Raw genomic sequence first — 27,120 nt, 5'->3', positions numbered from 1 at the left:
CAAGTCAGGTACCATGCTAAGCTGTTTACTTACACTGTATCATTTAGTCCTTTCAGGGACCCTCTGAGGGAGCTACTACTATTAGCATCCCCATTTTACAGATGAAAAGAATTATGGAATAGAGAAAATAGAAAACTTGCCCAGGTCTCATATCCAATAAGTGGCAGAGCTGGGACTTGATCACCCACAACTTGATACCTGTTCTTACACGCCAGGCTCTGCTGCTGCTTCTCTATTGTTCAGTTCCTAAGTCATGTTTGACTTTGTGACCCCATGGACTGCAGCACACCAGGCTTCCCTGTCCTTCACTCTCTCCTGGAGTTTGCTCAGATTCATGTCCATTGAGTCAGTGATGCTATCTAACCATCTCATCCTCTGCCACTCCCTTCTCCTTTGGTCTTCCATCTTTGCCAGCATCAGGGTCTTTTCCAGTGACTCTGTTCTTTGCATCAGGTAGCCAAAGTATTGGAGCTTCAGCTTCAGCATCAGTCCTTGCAATGAATGTTCAGGACTGATTTCCTTTAGGATGGATTGGTTTGATCTCCTTGCTGTCCAAGAGTCTGTCAAGAGTCTTCTCCAACACCACAGTTCAAAAACATCAATTCTTCAGCACTCAGCCTTCTTTATGGTCGAGCTCTCACAGCCATACATGACTACTGAAAAAAACCACAGTCTTGACCATACGGACCTTTGTGGGCAAAGTGATCTCTTTGCTTCTTAATACACTATCTAGGTTTGTCATAGCTTTTCTTCCAAGGAGCAAGCATCTTTTAATTTCATGGCTGCAGTCACCATCTGCAGTGATTTTTGGAGCCCAACCTGCTTCCCTACATTGCTCCTTTCACTAGCCTGGCCCAGCATCCTTTCTAATGTTTTCTCACAAAGCAACTGTTCTCCTCCACCCTGCCCTCTTCTCTGGCAAGAGTGGCACTGACAGGTGCTTCCCCGGGTGCCAGCAGTGCAGGCTTAAACCTATGTGTTTCCACACTTCCACCATGTGCTATGGTGCCCATCCAGACAGCTGGCTGCAGTGGATGCTGAGATGCTCTCTATGCTATTGAAAGTCACAGAACTTACTGAGTCATTTCAAAGGAAAGTTCATTTTCCGAGGTTTCATCCAGTGGTATTGGGCATCCCAGAATCATAATTTCTATAAAGAATCCTTGCCTTGAGCTCAGCCTGGTGCTCTGTGACAACCTAGAGGGGTGGGATTCAGGGTGTGGGGTGGGCAGGTGGCAGGCACAAGAGGGACGGGATTATATGTATACTTATGGCTGATTCAAGGTTTCCCTGATGGCTCAAATGGTAAAGAATCTGCCTGCAGTGGAGGAGTCTTGGGTTCAATCCCTGGGGCAGGAAGATCCCCTGGAGAATGGAATGGCTACCCATTCCAGTATTCTTGGCTGGAGAATTCCATGGCCAGAGGAGCCTGGTGGGCTACAGTCCATAGGGTTGCAAAAGAGTGGGACACGACTGAACGATTAACACTTAATGGGTGATTCACCTTGCTGTGCGACAGAAACCAACACAACACTGTAAAGCAATTATCCTCCAATTAAAAATAAATTGAAAAAAAAAGAATCCCTGCCTTGTGTTACCTATATCCCCACTTTCCAAGAGATTCCTGCTCCTACTGCAGATGGCAGTTAAATAGTGCCCATCCATGTGAAAACAGAAAGACCCCAATTTCAGCTTGCTGCCCTCTGACAATCCTGATTTTGCATGCAGACCAGAGCTGTGGTAGTAATTAGCCCTCAGGAGCTAGAGAATTCATTTTCAGTGAGTGGTTGGGGCTTCTGACTTTAAAGAGGTTTGATGGAATCTTAAGAGACCAGTGGAATTCTTAAAACCCATGCCTGTTTAACAGAGTTAAAAATACAAAACTCTAACCGTCTCTTAAAGTCATTTTACCCTCAACCAGCCACACAAGAGCCCCTAGTGTTTAAGAGACCTGGAGAGTCACATTAGACCAGACTGTGGTTCCTAGAACATAGCTCCTTGAACCAATATTTGTTGGCCAAATTGAAAACAGATTTCTTTTTGAGAGAAGCAATATTTGTATGGTATTGCTTGCAAATTAAATTTCATTTTATCACTTGTAACCATCATTTATTCACCTAACAAATAAGTATTTATTGATTGCTTTCTGGGTGCAAAAGCAATGCCTAAGGTCCTCAGGGTTTTTAAAATTCTCACTGGCTTTTATTCCTCCTTGATTTGCTACAAGGAGGGGGGGATTTAATCAACACTGCACTCATTTCATCTGCCACATCTTTAATGCAACCTTAAATGAGCTAGAGCTGGCGGTGAGTCCCTGGGGCACTCCACAGCTGCCTAGTTTTAATCATTACATTTTCTAAGAGATATTTCAACAAATTCTCCACCTGTGGGCTCAAGGCCAACACATTAAAATTAATTTGGTAACATAATTACTGAACTATGATAAGTCATTACCATTTCATTCTCTCCATAAATTGTGCTAATCATGTACTTTTTCTAAAAAGTAATTTTTCAATTCAACTTTAATGGGACTTTATAAACGACAATCAAATTTACCCTTGCTCTAAAATAGTTACATTTGCTTTATGATTTTATTGAGAATCATGGTGTATTTTCATTGCTTTTTCTATTTTTCACTGACTCATATTTCCCCAAAATTTAGATGGGATAATCTTGCCAAATGTTCCTTACTCCTACAATCACTTTGGACAGAATCATTATTTCAAACAGTGTCTTGATTTCAACTGATTTTCATTCATTCATTTATTCGTTCACTCAACAAACATTATTTTTCTCTGTAGAAATAGCACTAGGCACTTGTCTTAGTTTGCTCAGGTTGCCATGACGAAATACCATATGCTGAGTAGTTCCAAGAGAGGTCCCCTGGCCTGTTGAAGCATAGAGCTGAATAGCACTGTGGTCTGGTCTTCCTGTAGGATCCAAGAAGTCTGGTAGCCTTCCTTCATTTTGTCTCACTTTTCTATACCCTTTGGTTTTTTCTGTACCAAGCTGGCAATATATAATCCTATCTCTATTCCTGGCTTCTGTTGTGGTGGCTATTAAAATCCATGAGTCATACATATCATCTCCTTATCAAATGGATGTTCACCCACGTCCTGAGTGCTATCTTCAGAACAGTCTTCTCATTTTTTGCAATACTGATAGGCTGAGAATTTTCTAAATCTCAGTTATGGATCCTTTTTGCTTAACAATTTATTCTTCAATTCATCTTTCTCCTTTCCCATATTTTAGTATAAGCAGTCAGGAATAACCAAGCCACTCTTTCAACAATTTGCTTAGAAATCTCCTCAGCTCAGTATCCAATTTTATGGCTCACAAGTTTTACCTTCTACAAAACACTAGAACACAGTTCAGCCAAGTTCTGTGCCACCCTCTAACAAGGACTGCTTTTCCTCCAGTTTCCAATAATGTGTTCCTCATTTCCCATCTGAGACGTCACCACATGGACCTTAATATTCACATTTCTAGCACACACCTTAAAGCTCTTTTAGCCTCCACCCATTACCTAGTTTCAAAACTTCCTCCATATGCTTATTAGGTACTTATGATAGCAGCACCCCCGCTTCTCAGTACCAAAATTTATCAGTCAGGGTTCTCCAGAGAAACAGAACCATTAGGGTAGGTGCGGGTATGTGTGTGTGACGGGGGGATATAGGGAGGAGGCGAGAGAGAGAGAGAGACAGTGATATTTAGAAAGAATTGGCTCACATGATTGTGGACTTTGAGAAGTCCTAAGATCTGTGGTTAGCAAGCTGGCTGCTAAGTTGTTTCAGTCGTGTCTGACTCTGTGCAACCCCATAGATGACAGCCTACCAGGCTCCCCTGTCCCTGGGATTCTCCAGGCAAGAACACTGGAGTGGGTTGCCATTTCCTTCTCCAATGCATGAAAGTGAAAAGTGAAAGTGAAGTCGCTCAGTCGTGTCTGACTCTTAGCGACCCCATGGACTGTAGCCCACCAGGCTCCTCCATCCATGGGATTTTCCAGGCAAGAGTACTGGAGTGGGATGCCATTGCCTTCTCCGTAGCAAGCTGGAGACCCAGATAATTCAGTTCCAGTCTGAGTCCAAAAGTGTGAGACCCAGAAGATCAGATGGTGTAGTTCTAGCCTAAAAATAGGCAGGCTCAAAATCTGAAAAAGCACTCCCCCAGAAACATCCTCACAGACATACCCAGAAAGTGAAAGTGAAGTCGCTTAGTCGTGTCCGACTCTTTGTGACCCCACGGACTATAGCCTTCTAGGCTCCTCCATCCCTGGAATTTTCCAGGCAAGAGTACTGGAGTGGGTTGCCACTTCCTTCTCCAGCGGTTCTTCCCGACCCAGGGATCAAACCCGGGTCTCCCGCATTGCAGGCAGATGCTTTACCGTCTGAGCCACAAGGGAAGCCCGGAATATCTGACCAAATGGCTGGGTACTGTGTGACCCAGTCAAGCTGACACATAAAAGTAACCATCAAAGCGTTTACAGGACTTCCAAATATGATTACGACAGTTTTTCCTTTGAAAAGCTTACTAATTAGTGCCAGAGACAGACTAGAGACAAAGTAAAGGGAGATAGATGCTACAATAAAGGCAAAGAAAAGCATTCAGGGAGAGTCAAGAGAATCTATTAACTCTGCTTTGGCAGATCAAAAAGAGTTTCATGTGAAGCCCTCAGTCTGAATAGCCTTGAGTATAAGTAGAATTTGGACAACTGGTGATGAAGGAGAAGAAGGAATTATAAACTGTAGGTGCAAGATGAATAAGTGTGCGTGTCAAGATGCACAGTACAATTATAACCAGTACTAGCCTGCAATATCTTGGATATCAATCTGTCAAGTAAAAACAAATAAAAAGCAAACTAAATCTTTAAAGCAATGTTCAAGAAAATACGAAAGCAAGGGACTTCCCTGGTGATCCAGAGGCTAAGGCTCCATGCTTCCAGTGCAGAGGGCCTGGATGTGACCCATGATCAGGGAACTATATCCCACATGCCACAACTAAAGATTTCATGTGCCGTAAGGCCTGGCACAGGCAAATAAATAAAAAGAATAAAAAGAAAACGCCAAGGCAGAGCAAACTCTTTTCTCATGATGAGGTCCTCTGTTAGAGCCCATTTGTGAGCCCCACTGTTCCAGGATTCTGTTCAGGAAGAGATGTGTCAAATTTGTTATTACATTGAATTTTTTATGTTCTTTCTTTTATTGAAAAAAATCAAGTACATCTTTGCAAAAATAAAAATAGAATTTTATTAGAGCAGCACAAAAGGGAAAGAAAGAAAAGGCAGGGGATGGGGTATGTTGCACTCATACTACACAGCTAAACTGAATACTACCTTCTTTTATATTTTTTCACCCAAATCTCCCACATGAATGGCCATTCATGGCAGTTACTCCAAAGCCTCTCATTTCCCATACTCTAAAGCCTCCAAAACATCCTTCCAACTCAGCCTATGCACGTGTTTTTGTTTCCTCTGTTTCCTTTTTACTGATAATTTTTCTTCCATTAGTAGCTCTCTGTTCTTTATAATATAAATTCATCTAGCTTGCTTCTCCAGTTCTGTCCCACATCCATTACCTTCATCTGTTTATAAAGGCCTAGGAGCTAATGAGACATTTCCAATCCCTTATGGGCTGGAAGACACAAGAGGCCAAAGATATCCCTATGTTCATAATATCAACCTCTTTAATTTGAAAAATAGCAAGTATCCTTTGCTTATATATTTTTACATTGAAGGCAGCAAATAAATAAATTGCTTGATATGCAAACTACAGTAGTAGAAAGTACGGCTGGAAAGGCAGCAATAAGGGCTAATATATATGGGCATTTCCTATGTGGCCCGCAGTACTTCACTTTGAAGGCCATGTTGTTAGTCTGAAGTTTACTCCACAGCCCTTGGCAATCATGGAAGGTCAGCGATTAGAAAACTGACATGGGGGACTTCCTTGGTGGTCCAGTGGTTAAAAACCTGCCTTTCAGTACAGGGGATGTGGGTTCCATCCCTAGTTGGGGAACTAAGATCCTACATGCCACAGGGCAACTAAGCCCATGTGCTGCAACGAAGATCCAGTGCAGCCAAAACAAAACTTCAGAACTAAAAAATAACAAACAGTATTTTTCTTTTAATTGAGATGTTCAGATTGTTCTTTAAAGTCTACCTGGATGCAAAGATGAGTGGCAGGAACACCAGTAAGGAAGCTGAGAAGTCCAACTGAGAAGTCCAGCTGAGAAGTGCTCAGTACCCATCATATGTAGGACTTTCTGGGTTATAAGAAAGAGATGTTTGTGCAGACCATTATAATCAGTGCTTGTTTAAAGGATACTCAGAAGGTGCACAGAATCTAGACCTGAAAACCTTCAGGATCTAAGACAGCACTGAGATGGGGGGACTCCATTTTTTCCTCTCATGGTCTCCCCCACACTTCTTTGGGTCTGTACCACTCTCTTCTTGAGCTCAAAGACCCATCCTTCTCCTTAGCTTCACATCCAAATCACAGGAGGCTCTCAAGAATATTCAGTTAATTAAATCACCCCATAGACATCTTCAATCAGCAGCCTCCAGTACAGCAAAAAGAGCTGGTCAGTCCTTTACAGACTGAGTGGGCAACTGTAGAAGAGACAGTGGACATGGCTGTCACCATAATTAATACTTCTACTTGGGATATGTTTGGAGAGGAGGGTGTGATTTCTATCTTCGGCCCCAAATCAACTGAGTACCATTCTTCATTATACCATAGCTAGCACTCTAACCTTGATCAAGTCACTTCTATTCTCTATGCCTTAGTCTCCTTATCATTCAGGTGGAGATAAAAGTAACAGCACTTTAGAACTTGGCATTCTTCAGAATTATTAGCCACGTTTAGTTAACCTGAGATTTCATTTCTATGCTACTTCTGGTTAACTAAGAATAACAACTACCTTATATGGGTAATTACAGTTTGCAAATCAAGTTCACATCCATTTGATTTTGATTCTCACAAGAGCTCTTTAAGGTAGGTAAGACATGTATCCTTACCTCCAATTTTCTGAAATCCAGAGGTGTAGCCAAGTTCGCAAAGCTCGTAACTGACCAAACCAGAATTGGAATCCTCATCTCCAAAACTCAAGTCCAATATATTCTCCTCTTGTTTGGTCTCAAGGTTTTGGTTGCTTGCTCTCAGAAAGCTATAGTATAGCTTTTTTAATCAGCTATTGGCAGATCTGCTGTAGGTATAAAAACTACTGTCTTAATGCTCTATTATGTCTTCTTTTTTCCTGACTCTCCTATTTTGTATATTTCTAATTTATTACAGAAGTCACTGTTTGGCTTTTTAATGATGAAGGATTTGGTGGAAGCTGTTCCAAAGCTTCCCTTGGCATTGACCCTTGTTTCCTGAATTTTAGGAAGACACTCCATCGCAGTCACTACTCTCACCTCAGCTGGGAACATCGGGGAAGATGGCATCCTGAGTTGTACTTTTGAACCTGACATCAGACTTGCTGATATCGTGATACAGTGGCTGAAGGAAGGTGTCATGGGCTTGGTCCATGAGTTCAAAGAAGGCAAAGATGTCCTGTCAAACCAGGATGAAATGTTCAGAGGCAGGACAGCAGTGTTTTCTGATCAAGTTATAGTTGGTAATGCCTCTCTGAGGCTGAAAAATGTACAACTCACGGATGCTGGCACCTATAAATGTTACATCATCACTTCTAAGGGCAAGGGGAATGCTAACCTTGAATATAAAACTGGAGGTAAGTTACTTTTGAAAAATGGGAAAGAAGGGGCCAGGAGATATTTGAGACTAGAGAGTCTGAATAGCTCCTGAGTGACTAATATCCAACAAAGACCATCTGAAGTCTGTTAGCCACCATCCTTGCTGTCTAAGACCCACACCAACTCCAGGAGTAACCCACTATAATACTAAGTCTTAAAATCTTCTGTTCAGGACTCTAGCCTCTTCTGAATTTCCTCATATATCCCCTGAAATATTTTTCCAAAATACTTTTTCTCCCTCAGTAGCTCTCTGTTCTTTCTCTTTTATGGTAGCCTTCAGTCTTGCTAGTGAAAGAAGACTATATATACTCTGGTCTGAGACTTTCCTGTTCTAAGTGGGCTCTGAAATCAGTGCCTCCAGGGACTCACAGCAGTGGAAACCATTATAGGAGAAGTTCAAAGGTAACTGACCAAAACAATATTATCCTATAAACTCACTAATCCTTCTCCACCAAAGTCCACACTTCCTTACCAACTAAATTTAACATTTTCTGAATTTATGTACAAGGGACTCAGATACTATAAGAGTATAAAGATGATTAAGAAAACAAAGATAATCGTCTTCCCTTCTAGAGCCAGAGCTCATAGTGTAGAGCTCATACAGTTGAGGGTCAGGGCAGAGATAAGAAATATGTGTAAAATCTATAATAATTGGTAAAGTGTATTAAATGCTTGAAGAGAAGATATAGAATGATTTGGGATTCAGAGATCATATCCAAATGCATAGGGAATAAAGGGATGGGAAGGCCCCCATGGCGAGAATTTGACATTTAGTAGGAGCCTTGAAAGATAGAAAGTATTCTGAGACTTCCCAGCCTAAGTTAGTCTGCACAGGTCTTTCTTGGAACTCTCATGACATGTATATGTAATGGTCTGAAGCACAGATCTAGAGACAGACCTGGGCACGTAACAGTGGCCTGGGCAAGGGAACCTCACTGAGACTTAGCTCCTCCATATTAAAACAGAGATTAAGAGAGTCACATCAAAGTTACACTGGAGCCAACTGAAAGGACTTCCAGTGGCAAAGCTGGAATGATCTGAGCAATAACATAAACAACATAATATTAAATTATAACTAAGTATAAAATAAAGATACAAGTCCATTCTTACATGAGTGAGATGAAACAAATTTTCTTTACAGATGAATCCCAAATAATATTTTTAGATCTCGCCTCTTCTGAGAGGTTGAGCTTAGAACTTCCTTGCTCCCCCAACCACCACACTTAGGGTGTGTTAGTAAAGTCCAACTTCCAAAGAAACCTAGCAAACACAGCCTCAGCCAGGTGATCAAAGTTAACGTCCTTATGATTAAGTCTTGCTGACTGCATATACTCTCTGATGTGACATAATGAGAACGGCACTTTAACTTCTAGTGTTTTCCTCTCCAAAATCCAAGATCTCAGTCTAATAATGAGGAAATCATCAGACAAATTCCAACAGAGGACATCCCACAAAATATCTAGTCAGTACTCCTCAATAGAATGGTAAAGGAGAGATCTCTTCAAGAAAATTAGAGATACCAAGGGAACATTTCATACAGAGATGGGCACAATAAAGCACAAAATGGTATGGACCTAACAGAAGCAGAAGATATTAAGAAGAGGTGGCAAGAATACACAGAAGAACTACAAAAAAGATCTTCATGACCTAGATAACCATGATGGTGTGATCACTCACCTAGAGCCAGACATCCTGGAATGTGAAGTCAAGTGGGCCTTAGGAAGCATTACCACAAACACAGCTAGTGGAGGTGATGGAATTCCAGTTGAGCCATTTCAAATCCTAAAAGATGATGCTGTGAAAGTGCTGCACTCAATATGTCAGCAAATTTGGAAAACTCAGCAGTGGCCACAGGACTGGAAAAGGTCAGTTTTCATTCCAATCCCAAAGAAAGGCAATGCCAAAGAATGTTTAAATCACCATACAATTGCACTCATCTCACATGCTAGAAAGTAATGCTCAAAATCCTCCAAGCCAGGCTTCAACAGTACGTGAACCGTGAACTTCCAGATGTTCAAGCTGGATTTAGAAAAGGCAGAGGAAACAGAGATCATATTGTCAACATCTGTTGGATCATTGAAAAGCAAGAGAGTTCCAGAAAAACATCTACTTCTGCTTTATGACTACACCAAAGCCTTTGACTGTGTGGACCACAACAAACTGGAAAATTCTTTAAGAGATAGGAATACCACACCACCTAACCTGCCTCCTGAGAAATCTGCATGCAGGTCAAGGAGCAACATTTAGAACTGGACATGGAACAGACTGGTTCCAAATAGGAAAAGGAGTACGTCAAGGCTGTATACTGTCACCCTGCTTATTTAACTTATATGCAGAGTATATCATGAGAAATGCTGGGCTGGATGAACCACAAGCTGGAATCAACATTGCTGGGAGAAATATCAATAACCTCAGACATGAAGATGACACCACGCTAATGGCAGAAAGTGAAGAGGAACTAAAGAGCCTCTTGAAGAAGGTGAAAGAAGAGAGTGAAAATGTTGGCTTAAAACTCAACATTCAGAAAATGAAGACCATGGCATCTGGTCCCATCACTTCATGGCAAATAGACAGAGAAACAATGGAAACAGTGACAGACTTCATTTTGGGGGGGGGGCTCCAAAATCACTGCAGATGGTGACTGCAGCCATGAAATTAAAAGACTCTTGCTACTTGGAAGAAAAGCTATGACCAACATAGACAGCATATTAAAAAGCAGAGACATTACTTTGCCAACAAAGGTCTGTCTAGTCAAAGCTATGGTTTTTCCAGTAATCTTGTATGGATGTGAGAGTTGGACCATAAAGAAAGCTGAGCACCAAAGAATCAATGCTTTTGAACTGTGGTGTTGAAGAAGATGCTTGAGAGTCCCTTAGTCAGCAAGGAGATCCAACCAGTCCATCCTAAAGGAAATCAGTCCTGAATATTCATTGGAAGGACAGATGCTGAAGCTGAAACTCCAATACTTTGGCCACCTGATGTGAAGAACTGACTCATTTGAAAAGACCCAGATGACAGGAAAGATTGAAGGCGGGAGAAGAAGGGGAAGACAGAGGATGAGATGGTTGGATGGCATCACCGACTCAATGGACAAGAGTTTGAGTAAGCTCCAGGAGTTGGTGATGGACAGGGAGGTCTGGCGGGCTGCAGTCCATGGGGTCACAAAGAGTCAGACACAACAGAGCGAGTGAACTGAACTGAACTGAGTACTCCTCAAAACTGTCAAGGTCATGAAAAACATGGAAAGACTGAGAACATGTCACAGACCAGAGGAATCTAAAAAGACATGACAAATAAGGGCAATGTGACATTCTGATTAGGATCCTCCAATAGGAAATGGACATAGTGGAAAAACTGATAAAATTCGAATGAAGCCTGGAGTTAATAGTAATAATATATAAACAATATTAATAGTTTCTCAGTTTTGACAAATGTGTCATGTTAGCGGAATATTAGCAGAAACTGAGTAAGGAGTATACAAGAACCCTCTGTACTATCTTTGCAACTTTTCTATAAATCTAAAATTGGACTGCAAGGAGATCCAACCAGTCCATTCTGAAGGAGATCAGCCCTGGGATTTCTTTGGAAGGAATAATGCTAAAGCTGAAACTCCAGTACTTTGGCCACCTCATGCGAAGAGTTGACTCATTGGAAAAGACTCTGATGCTGGGAGGGATTGTGGGCAGGAGGAGAAGGGGACGACCGAGGATGAGATGGCTGGATGGCATCACTGACTCAATGGACGTGAGTCTGAGTGAACTCCGGGAGTTGGTGATGGACAGGGAGGCCTGGCGTGCTGCGATTCATGGGGTCACAAAGAGTCAGACACGACTGAGCAACTGAACTGAACTGAAAATTATTCCATGTACATGTACTTCCCTGGCAGTCCAGTGGTTTAGACTCCACGCTTTCAATGCAGGGGGCACCGGTTCGATCCGTGGTTGGGGAATTAAGACTCCAATGCTGCAGTGCATGGCCAAAAGATAAACAAAATCATTCCAGAATTAAAAACTTATTTTTTAAAGTGGTCACAATAACAGATATACCTGAGACTGTTTTGACAAACAAATGAAATAATGTCTAGAATTTGGTCCACAGCCCAGAGCACACCCTCAATAAATGGTGGTTCATTGTCATGTACACTCAGGTTCCCACATCATCTCCCAGGAGCTCATTCCTAACCTGTTCCAAGTGTGTGAGTCTAGTCTCCCCTGCTATGCTGCAGGCTCTTTAAGGGTAGGCCAAAACTGTCCTTCCACTTCTCACTCAACAGTGGCACAGTCCTGGGCAAAGGAAGATGCTAAATATATTAATAATGTGTGTCCTGCCCTTTTGGCATGATAAACATTTACTGGCCAAAGTCCACAACTTAACATTTTTTACAAGTGTCTCTCTGCCTAAATAGATGAGGAAGTTGGTTTTAATTTCAAAATGTACTTGCCAGCCCAGGGAGAATTATCTTAGAAGAAAACAAATGCCTGTCTTTATTCATGGATACCAGGGCAATCCCTACCCAAGCAAACTTCAAATCTCCATGATGACAAGTCCTGTGTGTGGAATCTCTGTGGGTGATAGGTGAATGCTCTTTGTTTCTTCCTTCTCCCTTCCCACCCTAACTTTACCCTCCAGGCCGAAAAATACATAAAATTCAGGAGGCTTCACAGGTGCCTGGGAAAATAAACACCCAACTTCCCTAGCTAATAAAATTTTTTGTATGATCACTGGAACTCTTCTTACGTGGAGAAATTTATCTGTGTAACATTACATCTAGAACATAGGTCCTCAGAGTTTGTGATATTGGCCAGAATGTTGTGATATATAGCAATACTATGAGCAAATCACTTTTTGCATCTATAATACAATGAGCCATACACAGCCCACTGAGAAAGTACTGAGTCACTTCAGTGTCTTTGTTGTAAGACCTAGCACCTCAAAGGCTATATTGTCTTATCGTCCAACCTTGACATCTGTCCTTTTGGCCTGCAGCCTTCAGCATCCCAGAGGTGATCGTGGACTATAATGCCAGCTCCGAGAGCTTACGATGTGAGGCTCCCAGATGGTTTCCCCAGCCCACAGTGGTCTGGGCATCCCAAGTTGACCAGGGAGCCAACTTCTCAGAAGTCTCCAACACTAGCTTTGAGCTGAACTCTGAGAATGTGACCATGAAGGTTGTGTCTGTACTCTACAACGTCACAATCAACAACACTTACTCCTGTATGATTGAAAACAACATCGCCAAAGCCACAGGGGATATCAAAGTGACAGGTGGGCTCCTTCACACTTGTGGTATGAGTTTATTGCGGTTATAATCAAGTATAAATTAAAATTTTGATTTCTTTTACAGATATATTATGTACCAGGGTACAGAAAGTTTCACTGAGACCTCAATCACAATTCCAGTTGAGACTGCATTATGTAAGAACAAAACTAATACAAAACAGTATTTATGGCCTACAGAGCAAAGCTGACAATTAGTTTTCATTTGTATGCCTTCTTACTGCCTGGAGAGCAGTGTTTAGGATTCTGAGGCCCTGTCTAACTCAGAAGGATTGCTTTGGTAAAGCAGTATCTAATAAAAAAAAAATCATCTACATGAGAAAAAGAGAGTTCTTCCATCCTGTGGAACAAACGGACGACTGCACCAATTAGAACACTTTCAGTTGCCTATAACACAAAACTAAATCAACTCAGGCCTAAGCTAAAAGGGTATTAGGATATCTCATGAAACCAAGGTCAGGAAGTACAGTGTGACTTTAGGAACAGCTGGAACCAAGAACTTAAATTCCATTGGTATTCTTTGTCTCTCATTTCTAGTTTATTCTCTAGTAAATTCTGTCTAATTTACTCTCCTTTTGTTTTAGTCAACAGGGAAAAATATGGTTGCCAAGAGCTCTTACCTTTAAAAGTCTCTTTCAGACACAGATGTGTATAACGGACTTTTGGACTCAGAGGGAGAGGGAGAGGGTGGGATGATTTGGGAGAATGACATTCTAACATGTATACTATCATGTGAATTGAATCGCCAGTCTATGTCTGACGCAGGATGCAGCATGCTTGGGGCTGGTGCATGGGGATGACCCAGAAAGATGTTATGGGGAGGGAGGTGGGAGGGGGGTTCATGTTTGGGAATGCATGTAAGAATTAAAGATTTTAAAATTTAAAAAATAAAAAACTAAAAATAAAAAAAATAAAATAAAATAAAAGTCTCTTTCACTCAAGAGAGAGACTAGACTGAAGCTCAGTCCCTCAGTAAGACTTGACATTCCCAGGAAGGCTCAACTTCGGTCAGCTACCTGTGCTTAGACCAATGAGACAGTACTTGCATGAAAGGCCTTCCCAGAAGAGAAGGGAGAATAAAGTGTTAGCCATTTAAAACAATGAGTGTTAACAAGAGTATCTCAGTTTAGATCTCAATTAAATGCTCCAAACTATATAATGGATGCTCCTAATAGAAATGGCAATAACTGAACAAACCACAGAAATTGAGCACAGCTTTTATTCAGTGAGCAGTTTCTTTTTCAGTGCCTGCTTATCGGATACATTAGAACGAGTGTTCCATATACCAGCAGGAGGACTATATACAACTTTTAGAAGTGTGACATAGCTCAAAAATCAACATAAACTAACATAACTCCTTTTTACCATATGCAGGGTAAGTTTTTAAACAATTGAAAGAGACTGTGAGGTTTATATCCTGTGTTCTCTTATTGCTAACTGGGGTCACTCACTCAACAAGTATCTATTGAGTGCCAAACACATGAAAAGCAATTTGTAAGTCCTACGAAACACTAAGATGAATAGTGCAGTTGTCATAAGAGAAGTTAATCAGGGTGAATACGGTGTCTAGGGGAAAGAGCTATTATGAGTACAGTGGCTCAATACATGAGAAAGAGTTCAAGCTGGGTTTTGAAGGGAAAAAAATGACTTTAATAGACTAGAAAGGCATGAAGCCAGGAGCCTATATCAGTGTCTAGGGGAGAAATTACAAGGATCTGAACTTGGGCAGTGACAATGGGAAGGAAAGCGGGAAGAATCAAAGGTTAATGAAGAAAAGAATCTACAAGCCTTGGTGACACAAATGTGCAGGCCAAGAGAAGGAATAACTTGAAAGGGGTCTGATATTTCTACCCAGATTTCTTAGGAGGTTAGTAATGCTACCAAAATCAACGATAATGAAAATGCAGGAACAGCAACGTGTTTGGTAAGAAATTAAAGATTTTAGAGATGCTGTGTTGAAAGTGTCCACTGTGAACAAATGCAGAGATGTCCAGCGCTTAGCACATGACAAGCCTGGGGGAGGCTGCTTCATCCCTACGCCACAGACTTCTTCCACGGGAAGAGCCCCATACTACCAGTGCAACCCTTCTAGTCTCTCTTCTCCCCTCTTTCCCTCTTTCTCAGAGGAGGAGGAATTAACTCACCCCATCAGTGAGTTTATTAGGGGAAGCATAAGTGGCTCAACACAAGAGCTGAGCTGCTTGTGTTATTCTGTAACATAAGGAATTATGTTCCTTTCTCTCTAGCTAACCAGAAATTAGCTCCTCTGAGTCATCAGTTTTCAGGGGCAGGATTTGCCCTTGCGGGAGAAAGCAGGCCCTGGTCTTAAGATGCCTGCAGCCTACTTCCCTGCAGACAAAGCATAATTCTTTATTATCAGCTTTATCAGGAATAAAGGTGATTTTAGTCTTCCGGTTGCCTCACTTTTTTCATCTTACTCTTTAACTGGTTCAGAGCTCAGTGGGGGAGAGGGTGTTTATTGGACTCCTTTGAATTCAAACAACAGGCACTCAAAAATATGTGCTGAATATTACATTTTTAAACTGACATACAGTAGTAGTAATTATAAATACAGATGTGGAATTTAGGACAGAATTGGGGCTAAGGAGGTGGATTTAGAAATGATCAACTTAATGGAAGCAATGTTTATTAGGCTTGAGTGGGGTTACTGTTATTTTTATAGCTAATACTTATTGAGTGCTTACTATGGGGCTAGGTTCTATTCTAAGTGTTTATACATATTAACTCATTAATCCTCATAAGAAACCTAAGAAGTTGATGATTATTTTAGCCTTATCTTATAGATGAAGAAACTGAGGCACATATAGATTAACTTGCCTAAACTTGCCTGAAGTCACACAGCTATTAAGTGTCAGCGTGAAATGAACTAAATGACACTGGACTGTCTAGGGACAAAATAGAGTAAAGAATAATTTAATTCTTCACTTTGGCCTTTCTCTACTTCAAAATGAGAACAATATTTTCTCATTACTTGGTAGTGCTGTGATGAAAGCAAATGACACAGAACCTGTAAAGGTCACTGTCTAGAGGGAAAAAAATGTGTCTGAAACCAAGGACTGGCGGTGGCTGTTGGTTTAGCCTATTTTTTATTTGGTAACCAATAGCAATCTGTTTATTGGCATCATTTTTCATTTGGCTGAGTGCTCACTGGACTGGAAGAGAGAATGGAACATCTCTCAAGAAAGGGAAAGCTCTGCTTTTAAGACAGTTACAGAAAGATGGCGAATGGGTTACAAAATTCCCCCCAAATTAGGGCACAAGTTATATTAGGAACAACTCGTTCTTCTTTGGGGGTACTTTTCTTTGTTAACCAGCCATGTGAAGAAGACATCACCTTTTCCTCCTTGATTCTGAACTTTTCTCTCTTCCTTTACAGACTCGGAGATTAAAAGGCGAAGTCACCTACAGCTGCTGAACTCAAAGGCTTCCCTGCGTGTCTCTGCTTCTTCTGCCATCGACTGGGTACTCTTGCCGCTCTGCTTTTATCTGATGCTAAAATAACTTACCTTGGTTACACAGAAACATGCAAAGTCATTGTATGACAGGTGAGATGAATCACAAATGGTGTTGGGGATCCTCTGTGTATGTTTGTGCTCGTGTCCCTAACAAGAATCAAGCAGCCCCCAGCATCAGCCTCAGAGAGAAACATTAATAATGCCAGGGTAGTAGGCACTATTTCCACTGCAATGGTAAAAGGTAAGCACTTGTTAACAAAGAGTATAGACCTCCCTGACAGACTTACAGGAAAACCAACTCTATACAATTCAAGTATTTGTATAAATTCAAACACCTTTTCGTTTATTGAGTCATCCTTGAAGGAAAACAGCTTATTGAAAGCGAAAGAGCTACTTGGCCCTGACTCATTTCTCTGAATTTCACAAAGAAGCATGACATGAGCATAATCACGTAAGCAGCTTCTCCCCACCCAGCAGCGCCCACCCCCCAACAACAAAGCCCCCGTTGACTAGAGACTGGACAAAGCACTCACCAACTGGCCTTCCTGCTGAGACTTCCCGCTGTCCCTTCAGTCCTTTGGCTCTAATTATTGGTAGGACATTTCTTTCTAAAGATTCTTCTGTATGCAGGATTTGCATACCACTGAGCTTATGAAGTTACAGTCAACACTACCACTTTACTCAGTGGACTGCCACCATGCACCAGGCTCACAACCTTAGAGCTATTTTTGTCCCCCATCTGTCCTCAGGTCAATTTGATACCAAGCTGTACAGTATTTGCCCATATCTTTCAGACTACCCTAATCCAGCTTCATCATTTTATGCCCCAACTAGTTCTAAAATCTTGTACTTATCCTTCCTTTCAGGTGATAGGAAACAAGGAGCCAGAATTTTAAAAATTCAAATGCTATTTTCATCATAGCATTCCTTTACTCTGCAACCAAAAGTGACTCTCAGGGCACTGTCACATCAGAGTTAAGTCCTCAGCTCTGCAGTCACACTTCTCTAACTTTTTCTTCTCAAGTCTCCTCCTCTCGGCTATCTACCACTCTCTGTCCTTGCTCCCTCTCTGTCCTTGCTCCCTCTCTCTCCCTTCTTGGGAATCTCCTCTACTCTATGGTAACTCAGGTCCACACTTCCTTCACCCATTTCCTAATGGTCCTTTTATTTCACATCCCTTTGGTGAGCCTGTATAATTTGTAGTATCTTACACTCTCTAAGGCACATATATTCTTTGCCTAGATAAGTCCTCAAAGGCAGGCAAGAATCTGTTAGATGCTTTGCTTTTTTGAGTATGGTGAAAAAAAAAATTATTTATTTTTTAAAAATAGTGATTTAATTAAAAATATGTTATATATGTGGATAAAGGTAGTACATGAATATTATAAAAATTGCAAAGATTACAAAAATTGCAAATAATTAAATTAGAGGAAACTCTTTTGGGGCTGCTGTGGCGATCAGGTCAGATCATGTTTCCTGAGTTAATCTTGTTTTGCTATAAACAACATGCGTTTGTTGTATAGATTTTTGTTTGCACAGATTTTTGGATTGTGTTTTCATTTTCATTTATCTCCAGGCATTTTTAAAATTTCCTCTTTGATTTCTTTATTGACTCATTGGTTGGTTAGTAGCATGCTCTTTGGGCTCCACATGATGGGTTTTTGTTTTTTTTTTTTTTTTTTTGGCAGTCTTTTTTCCTTATAGTTGACTTTTAGTTTCATAGCATTGTGATTGGAAAAGATGTTTTTACATGATTTCAATTTTTTTTAAATTTACCAAGGCTTGCTTTGCTGCACAGCAGCATGTGATTTACCCTGGAGAATGTTTTATGTATACTTGAAAAGAATATGTATTCTGATGCTTTCAAATGAAATGTTAGGTAAATATATATAAAATCAGTAAGGAAACACTAGCCTTAAATGACACATTAGACCAACCGGAGACTTTATACTGTCTGGATGACCTGTCCATTAACGTAAGTGAGGTTTTAAAGTCCCCTACTATTATTGAGTTACTGTTGATTTCTCCCTTTACATCCATTAATATTTGCTTTATGTATTTAAGTGCTCCTATAGTAGGTGCATATATATTCGCAATTGTTATATCTTCATCTTGGATTGATTCTTTGATCATTATATAGTGTCCTTGTTTCTTATAACAGTCTTTATTTTAAAGTTTATCTCATCTGATGTAAGTTTTGCTACCCTAGTTTTCTTTTGATTCCAACTTATGTGGAGTATCTTTTCCCGCCTCACTTTCAGTCCCTGTGTGTCTTTAGATCTGAAGCGAGTCTCTTGTAGGCAACATACATACAGGTCTATCCATCCAGCCACTATTGATTGTCTATTGATTGGAGCATTTAGCCGATTTAAATTTAAAGTAATTATTGATATGTATATTCTTATTGTCATTTTTGTTAATGGTCTGGGGGGTTCCTTTTGTTAAGGCTTTTTTGCCCCTTTCTTCTTTTGTCCTCTTGTGACTTGAGGACCATCTTTACTATTATGTTTGGACTCCTTTTACTTTTCTGTGCAGCTAGCATAAGTTTTTGGTTTGTGGTTACCATGAGGCTTTTAAATAGCAATAAAATATACACATGATTGTATTAAGTTGCTGATCTCTTAATTTCAAAGTACAACTCTGCATTTGGGCTCTCCTCCTGTCTTGATTACTGTTTTCGATATCACATTTCGCATCTCATTGTTTTACATATCCCTTAGCTGCTGACTAAAGATAGAGATGATTTTTACCGCTTTTGTCTTTCAGCCTTCCTACTAGCTTTGTGCATGACATGATTCCCTACCTTTATGTCTGCCTTTACCTATGAGCTTTTTCCTATCATAATTTTCATGGTTCTAGATTTGGCCTTTTCTTTTTAAATTAGACAAGTTCCTTTAACATTTCTTGTAAAGCTGGTTTGGTGGTGCTGAACTTTTGCTTGCCTGTGAAGTTGCTGATATCTCCATGGAATCTGAATGGGAGAGTCTTACTGGCTAGAAGTTTCTCGGTTGTAGGTTTTTCCCTTTCACCACTTTAAACATATTGTGCAATTCCCTTCTGCACTGCAGAGTTTCTGCTGAAGAGTCAGCTGATAGCCTTCTGGGAGTTTGCTAGTATGTTATTTGTTGCCTTCCCCTTGCTGCTTTTCATATTTTTTTACCTTTAGATTTGGCCATTTTAATGACAATGTGTCTTCATATGTTCCTCTTTGGCTCCCATGTGGGACTCTCTGCACTTCCTGGAGTTGGATGTCTGCTTCGTTTTCCAGAGGAAAGAAGTTTTCAGCTATTATGTCTTCAAATATGTTCTCAGTCCTTTTCTGTCTCTCTCTTCTCCTTCTGGGACCCCTGTAACATGAATATTAGTGCACTTGATGTTGCCCCAGAGGTCTCTTAAACTCTCATTTCATTTTTTTTTTTTTCTGTTCAGCATCAGTGATTCCACTACTGTCTTTCAGTTCACTCATCCATCATTTGCTCTAATGTTGGTTCCTTCTGGTTTATTTTTCATTTCAGCTATTCTATTCTTCATCTCTGTTTGGTTGTTCTATATATTTTCTCTTTGTTAAAAACGTTCAACTTCTCACTCTTTGTGTCTCCCGGTTTCTTTGATCATCTTTACAGTCACTGCCCTGAACTCTTTCCCAGGTAGACTGCCTAGCTCCACTTGGTTGTTCTCTGAGGTTTTATCTTGTTTTTTTTGTCTGGAACACCTTGCTCTGTCACCTCGTTTTGCTAAGCTGTTTGTATTTTTATGTATCTGGTAGGTTGGTTACATTTTCCCATCTTGCTGCTAAGTCACTTCAGTCGTGTCTGACTCTGTGCGACCCCATAGACGGCAGCCCACCAGGCTCCCCTGTCCCTGGGATTCTCCAGGCAAGAACACTGGAGTGGGTTGCCATTTCCTTCTCCAGTGCATGAAAGTGAAATGTGAAAGTGAAGTTGCTCAGTCGTGTCCGACTTCCACCTTGGAGAAGTGCTGTTTTGTAGGAGACCTCTTAGGTGTCCCAACAGCACACTCCCCTCTCATCACCCAAACTATACGCTCTTGAGTACTTTATATGAGGGTTGCATGGGTCCTCCTGTTGTTTCAGGTTGTCTATGTGGGAGGTCTAATAGATTTGGTTGACCCCTAGTCCAATTGGTATCCAGGCCATCCACATGAGTTGAGGCTGTGAGCTACAGGGGAAGCTGACTGTGGAACCTTAGGGGGACCCAGGGCTAGTGCTGGGTCATGGATGGCTGGAGTCAGGGTCCAGGGAACTCTGGTAATGTTGTCTGGTGAGTGACAGCAAGCATGTCAGTGCCAATCTGCTGGTGGGCAAAGCTATGTCCTGGAATCTGGTTGCAGGGCCCAGAGCTGGTCTTGGATTGTTGGGGGAGGGGGAAGGGGCACTCCTGATACAGTTGGGACCAGGGTCTGGGTGTCTCAAAGTTTGTGTTGGCCTGCTAGAGGGCAGGGCTGGGGCCCATCTGGTTCTCAGGGCAGGGTCTGACTTGCTGGTAGGCAGGCTAGGTCTGCAGGCTCTGGGATTGCGGTTTTTTGCATGTAGTGTCTGCCCCCTTGTGGCTGAAGCTGGCCCAGAGGCTAGAACAAGCTTCCTGAAGGGCAGCATCCAGGCCCAGGGGATTCTAGGGCTGGTACCTGCCCACTGGAGGATGGAGTTAGGTCCTGGGCCCTCTGGTGGGTAAGGCCACATCCAGAGGCAGCTATGGTCTCAGGTAATCTTAAGGCAGCCAGTATGCTGATGGGCAGAGCTGTGTCGCTGCCCAGTTAGTTGCCTGGCCAGAGACATCCGAGCACTGGTGACTCATACTGTTGAGTGGGGCCAGGTCTTGGTGCTAATGAGCTACAGGCAGAATTACACACTGGTGTTTGTCAGTGTCCACATGGTAGAAGCTCCCCAGAATGGCTGCCATCAGCAGTTGTATTCCCAGGGTGACGTGCAGTTGCTTCCTGCCTTTCTGGGAGACTCTCCAGGATCAGTAGGTAGGTCTGACCCAGGCTCCTATCAGATTACTACTTCTGCCTGGGTTCCAGAGCATGTGAGACTTTATGTGCACCCTTTAACAGTGAAGTCTTTCTTCCCCAGCTCTTTTGCTCTCCTAATAGTAAGCCCCGCTGGCCTTCAAAGCCAAGTGTTCTGGAAGCTTATCTTCCTGGGCTGGGGAGCCTGAGGTGGAGCTCAGATCTCTCACTCTTTGGGGAGTACCTCTGCAAGGTAATTATCCTCCCGTTTGTGGGTCACACACCTTGGAGTAGGGGACTTGATTACATCACGAGTCTGCCTCTCCTACCCGTTTCACGGTAGTTCCTTCTTTACATCTTTAGTTGCAGATCTTTTCTGGTAGATCCCAGTCTGTTTCATCGATGGCTGTTCTGCAAATGGCTGTGCTTTGGTGTGCCCATGAGAGAAAATGAGCTCAGGGCCTTTCTACTCCACCATCTTGGCTGGGGATCTCTTGACCTGCTTTTCATTTTCTCTCTTGTTCCCCAAACACTATGGTGCAGTGTACAGAAGAGATTTTTTTGTAAGGAAATCTACCAATTTCCATCATTTCCAAACTCCGTGGTTGTCATTGGAGGGAGGTTTCTCTGAGGAAACTATCCTTTGAGGATCTCATTAGAAGGAACCCTTTCTTCTTTCCTTGATTCTCATAACACTGTAAATGAGTTTTTAATATACTACAGCTAGATAATCTGACCTATAAAGTATAGCCTATTCATCTTTATTTGTATTCCCTTATAGCAGTGATTTACAATCTTTTTTTTAATAAAATAAGACATACAAGAATATATGTTCACATGCAGTATGAAAAGAGTTATATACTGTCACCTGGTTAGCTATAGCTTCACTTTTTTCTCTCTAGAACTATAGTGGGGTAACCTTAAATCATTTTTTTAAAAACAAATGAAGAGATCATTACTTGAGATACACATTATAACTTACCATGACACTTTAGGTCACACACATTCCTTGGCTGAGAACTCAGAAGTCATCTTTCTACTTCGATCTAGAAGCTCGCCCATAGCTCCCCTCTCAGTTCCTGTTTGCTGTGAGGATGATCCCCTTATTAAGGGGAGACTCAAGTCATCTCCTTTCCCCTAGTGACCCATGACACCATGTGGCCTCAATAGAATATCATCAAAATACAGAAAAACAAATCAAGTTCTGAACAAGAAATATACAGTGGAAGGGAGACTTTCAGTGTTTGATAAGTGTTTGCTGAATGGCTGTAATGGTATCTTATTGCTATTATTTTCAGAATCCCAGGAATCTGTAGAACTATTTCACCACAAGATATGACCTAGTTTTATATTTCTGGGGGGAAATGAATTCACATCTAGAACTCAGGAGTGAACAAATAAGATCAAGAAGCAGAAAGAAGCCAAAAGCAACCCACGGAAGACTTCAATATGAACAAGATAAATTTATCTTCAAAGACATATATTAAAAGTTGCGAAATAATTCATCTGAACCAGAGAAGTGTATTAATACTGCCAGGTAAAATGCATGTGGGACAAGTGTATCCCCATATCTCAGGGACCTCACCATTCCCACACAAGGAGATAATGGGATATTGCATCTCTTTTGTCGCTGAATCTTTAGCTATATTGCAGTGATGTTGCTCTGAGGAAGTTTCTAGAAAGTTCTGATTGCACTATAACCATGTTTTATAATCCACAAATTAAACTGTAGTGGATTCAGTTAGAAGTTGATAATGTGCTGCCACTTCACAATTTAGAGGCGGCTGCATTTTAGTGGGCTTCCCTAGTGGCTCAGACTGTAAAGAATCCGCCTGCAGTGTAGGAGACCAGGTATGATCCCTGGGTTGGGAAGATCCTGTGGAGAAGGAAATGGCAACCCACTCTAGTATTCTTGCCTGGAGAATCCCATGGACAGGGGAACCTGGAGGGCTACAGTCCATGGGGTTGCAAAGAGCTGGACATGACTGAGTGACTAAGCATGCACGCACACATTTTAATGATGGGTCGAATGATTCACTTTTCATTAAAATGCAAAAATGCCCTGGCATCTCCTCCCATCTGACAAATGCCAAGAAAAAATGTAGAAAATGATCATAATTTTAACATTAAAAATGTAGTTGGGTGACACTGATTTTCTAAACTATGTCAGCATCTTATTTTTAAAACAAACTAATGCTATTTTACTTCTCAGATGATGCTTATCCTTGAATGGTCCAGGGAAAGGACCTCTCATCTTGACCATGTGTAATATTATGTCATCACAAGCTTTGAGGCTTCTTCTTTATATCCTGATCAGACAGTGATCACCTCAGTTTTCACCAGCATCTAGAGCAGTGGGACTCAAACAGGTGATTCTGTACCACCCCCAGAGACAGTCAAAAATTTTGGAGACAGCTTTGTGGTCACAACTTGGGGGTGCTGCTGGCATCTAGTGGAGAGAACCCAGGCCGCTGCTCAACATCCTGCAATGTACAGGCCGTCCATCTACACCAAAGAATTATCCAGCCCCAACAGGCAGCAGTGCTGAGATTAAGAAACTCTGATGTAGAGTAGGAAAGCATCTAGAAAAGAGGGGAGCAAACAAACCTGTTTGCTTCCTAAAATCAGGCATTAGCTTGTGTCTCTCTGGCTGCTGCCTCAGCAGAGCGAGCCAGAACTCAGTTTCAGGCAACCAGGAATTCCTGATGGGATTACCCTCAGCTGGTTGGAGCTCCCACTTGCCTTTCCTTTTTTTCCTACTCTACAAACCAAGTCCGGTGAGACAGCTGCCTGAATTTCACCGCAAGTTCTCTCACTCTGAATTTAGATCTCAGGACTCTGCCTAGTCAAAATTCAAATTAAGGCAACAAAAACATGTAACTTCCTTGAAGCAGAGACTTCCAAAAGCAAGGGCAATGAACCTTTGAAGTGAGGCCCTCAGAACTGAAGCCCTGCTAGAAAAGAGGTTTTGTTTCTAACTCCATCCCTGTATTTTTCACGTGGTGCCTACTGCCCTCCCTGGCACTTTGGACCAATTGTGCTTATATTACATTTTGTTATAGAAAACTTGACTTTAGAGTTCTGACCATTCAAGAGAAGGATTAAATACACATTTCCTATGCTGCTGTCTGCCTATTTTGTCGAAGAACGTGAGTTTAAGGGAAAATGGATAAAAAGCCATAGATCAGGTTCTAAAGATTAGTACTCAGCACATAGCAGACCTTCAATAAATGTTTGTTGAATGATGAATAAATGAATGAGTGGAAATGATAGGAGCCTATGGCAAGGTGGCTTGGTCTAGTTTCTAGTTTTCTTAAGGAAACTGCATTCGGCTTTACCAGCCTGCCAAGTCTCCACCTGGGAACATACAGTAGGCTTGAGGCAAATCTCCCATTTGAAGGAGAACACATATCAGTGCCCAAACCCATTACCCTAGGATCAAAAAAAAAATCTGACTTTGACTACTCAGGAATTATTAAATTCTCAAATCTTCAGAATCCTCGTTCCTAGTCCTTCCACTTTTCAGATGAAGATTCCGAGGCCCAGGGTAAAGTGTGAGTAATTAGCTATCCTCAGGCTATATAATTTGCCCAAAATCATACCAGCAGTTGGTGGAAGAGTAAAACATAAAAAAAAATTTTAATTGCCAAAGGGCAAATTCCCAGGGGACTTTGAAATACCTCTGTTCTCAAAGGTCTTCTGCAAGAAGAGAATAATGCTAACCCTTGTGGCTCAGCTGGTAAAGAATCTGCCAGTAATGCGGGAGACCTGGGTTCAATCCCTGGGTTGGGAAGATCCCCTGGAGAAGGGAAAGGCTACCCACTCCAGTATTCTGGCCTGGAGAATTCCATGGACTGTATAGTCCATGGGGTCGCAAAGAGTCAGACGTGACTGAGCAACTTTCACTTTCAAACTCAGAGAGTAAACCGTGAAAGCACAACCACTCCCAACCCGTGTTGCTTCTTTGGCCTTGTCTCTGAGTACACAGTGGTGTGCAGATGCATTAGACAACAGATGCATCATATTACCTGAAGTACAAAGGCGAGAGCACGATGTACGTTGCATCCAAGGAAGCGCAACTCTGGATGCCAAAAGCTAGCATATTTCTGAAGTATAACAGTTTGAGGGAACAAGTCAAACTTTGAGGAGAAGTATTGGCTACCAGCTATGCCCAGATTTGTTGTGAGTGTATACTGACTTCAATCTCTACATTGTTAATTGGGAGATGGGATATGCAGGGGGTCGTTACCACATAATAAAGCTTCTATTAATGAAATTTGTAATTCCTAATCTCCCTTCAGCTGGTAAGTCTCCTAACAGCCAATTGGCTGCTCTAATTCATACTGTCCCAATATATGCCCAAGCGCCTTTCTCCTTCTAACCTTGTCTTATTTCTTTTTTGACATCAATCATCCAGGAGTTTCAGTATGCAAGCCATGAGTAAAAACTAATAGTCACAAAAACAGAACCTGAGAAATGCTCTCTTTTTTCTTTCCTTAAATTCTACTTCCCTAAAGCAAAACTTTTATTTAGGCTGTCTCTGAGTGGTCCTCTGCACTATGATTTCACTCTTCTCTTCTGTCTACAAATGCAGCTTAACACAAACTCAGACATTGTTTTGTTTATTGTTTTTCATTGCTGAGCACTTGGACACTATTAAGACGACGACAAAATAAGGACGGGGCCTAGGTAGTCCTTGGAAGTTTGCTCTTAGAAAAGGATCAAGCAGACACTCCTAGGAAGCCTTATTTACTGATAGCACCTGCCAAAGAGGCCAAAGAGGTTAAGTCACCACTTAGAAGGGGGGGTCTGGAGTTGTCACTCAAGGAGCCTCTGTGTCTATGAGTGGCACAGCTCCCCCAGATAATGATATGCCTGTCTCTTCTCAAAGTCATAATTTGACCTGCAGCATTATCTTATCTCTTCAGTTCAAATCTAACTGTCTGGACTAAGAAGTATTCTTAGCACTTTCAATTTTAAGATCCCTTGTGAACAAAGCTAGTGGAAGTGATGGAATTCCAGTTGAGCTATTTCAAATCCTAAAACATGATGCTATGAAAGTGCTGCACTCAATATGCCAGCAAATTTGGAAAACTCAGCAGTGGCCACAGGACTGGAAAAGGTCAGTTTTCATTTCAATCCCAAAGAAAGGCAATGCCAAAGAATGCTCAAACTACTGGACAACTGCACTCATCTTGCACATTAGCAAAGTAATGCTCAAAATCCTCCAAGCCAGCCTTCAGCAGTACATGAACCATGAGCTTCCAGATGTTCAAGCTGGATTTAGAAAAGGCAGAGGAACCAGATATCAAATTGCCAACATCCACTGGATCATTGAAAAAGCAAGAGAGTTCCAGAAAAACATCTACTTCTGCTTTATTGACTATATCAAAGCCTTTGACTGTGTGGACCACAACAAACTGTGGAAAATTCTTCAAGAGATGGGAATACCACACCACCTGACCTGCCTCCTGAGAAATCTGTATGCAGGTCAGGAAGCAACAGTTAGAACTGGACATGAAACAACAGACCGGTTCCAAGTAGCGAAAGAAATACATCAAGGCTGTATATTGTCACCCTGCTTATTTAACTTCTATGCAGAGTACATCATGAGAGATTGAGAAACACTGCACTGGATGAAGCACAAGC

The 27,120-nt window shown here is 41.6% G+C and overlaps 1 protein-coding gene and 1 long non-coding RNA gene across 2 annotated transcripts in view; one reads left to right on the top strand and one right to left on the bottom strand.

Moving 5' to 3' along the window:
• The window catches only part of VTCN1 (V-set domain containing T cell activation inhibitor 1), a 72,554-nt gene extending 47,964 nt beyond the window's left edge, over window positions 1-24,590 (top strand). The window contains exons 3-6 of the mRNA XM_069602102.1: window positions 7,381-7,728; window positions 12,737-13,015; window positions 16,425-16,593; window positions 22,770-24,590. Coding sequence (XP_069458203.1) covers window positions 7,381-7,728; window positions 12,737-13,015; window positions 16,425-16,549 — 752 coding nt within the window. The 3' untranslated portion in view covers window positions 16,550-16,593; window positions 22,770-24,590. The remainder of the gene's footprint in view (window positions 1-7,380; window positions 7,729-12,736; window positions 13,016-16,424; window positions 16,594-22,769) is intronic.
• On the bottom strand, window positions 5,223-11,522 carry LOC138446754 (uncharacterized). The gene is made up of 2 exons (XR_011259549.2): window positions 7,013-11,522; window positions 5,223-6,258 (listed from the first exon to the last, which is right to left on the bottom strand). It is a non-coding gene; the product is annotated as an uncharacterized lncRNA (long non-coding RNA).
• Window positions 24,591-27,120: the final 2,530 nt, after the last annotated feature.

This window comes from Ovis canadensis, chromosome 1, assembly GCF_042477335.2.
Source record: "Ovis canadensis isolate MfBH-ARS-UI-01 breed Bighorn chromosome 1, ARS-UI_OviCan_v2, whole genome shotgun sequence".
Classification (NCBI taxonomy): Eukaryota; Metazoa; Chordata; class Mammalia; order Artiodactyla; family Bovidae; genus Ovis; species Ovis canadensis.
This window is presented reverse-complemented; position numbering and strand designations above follow the sequence as displayed.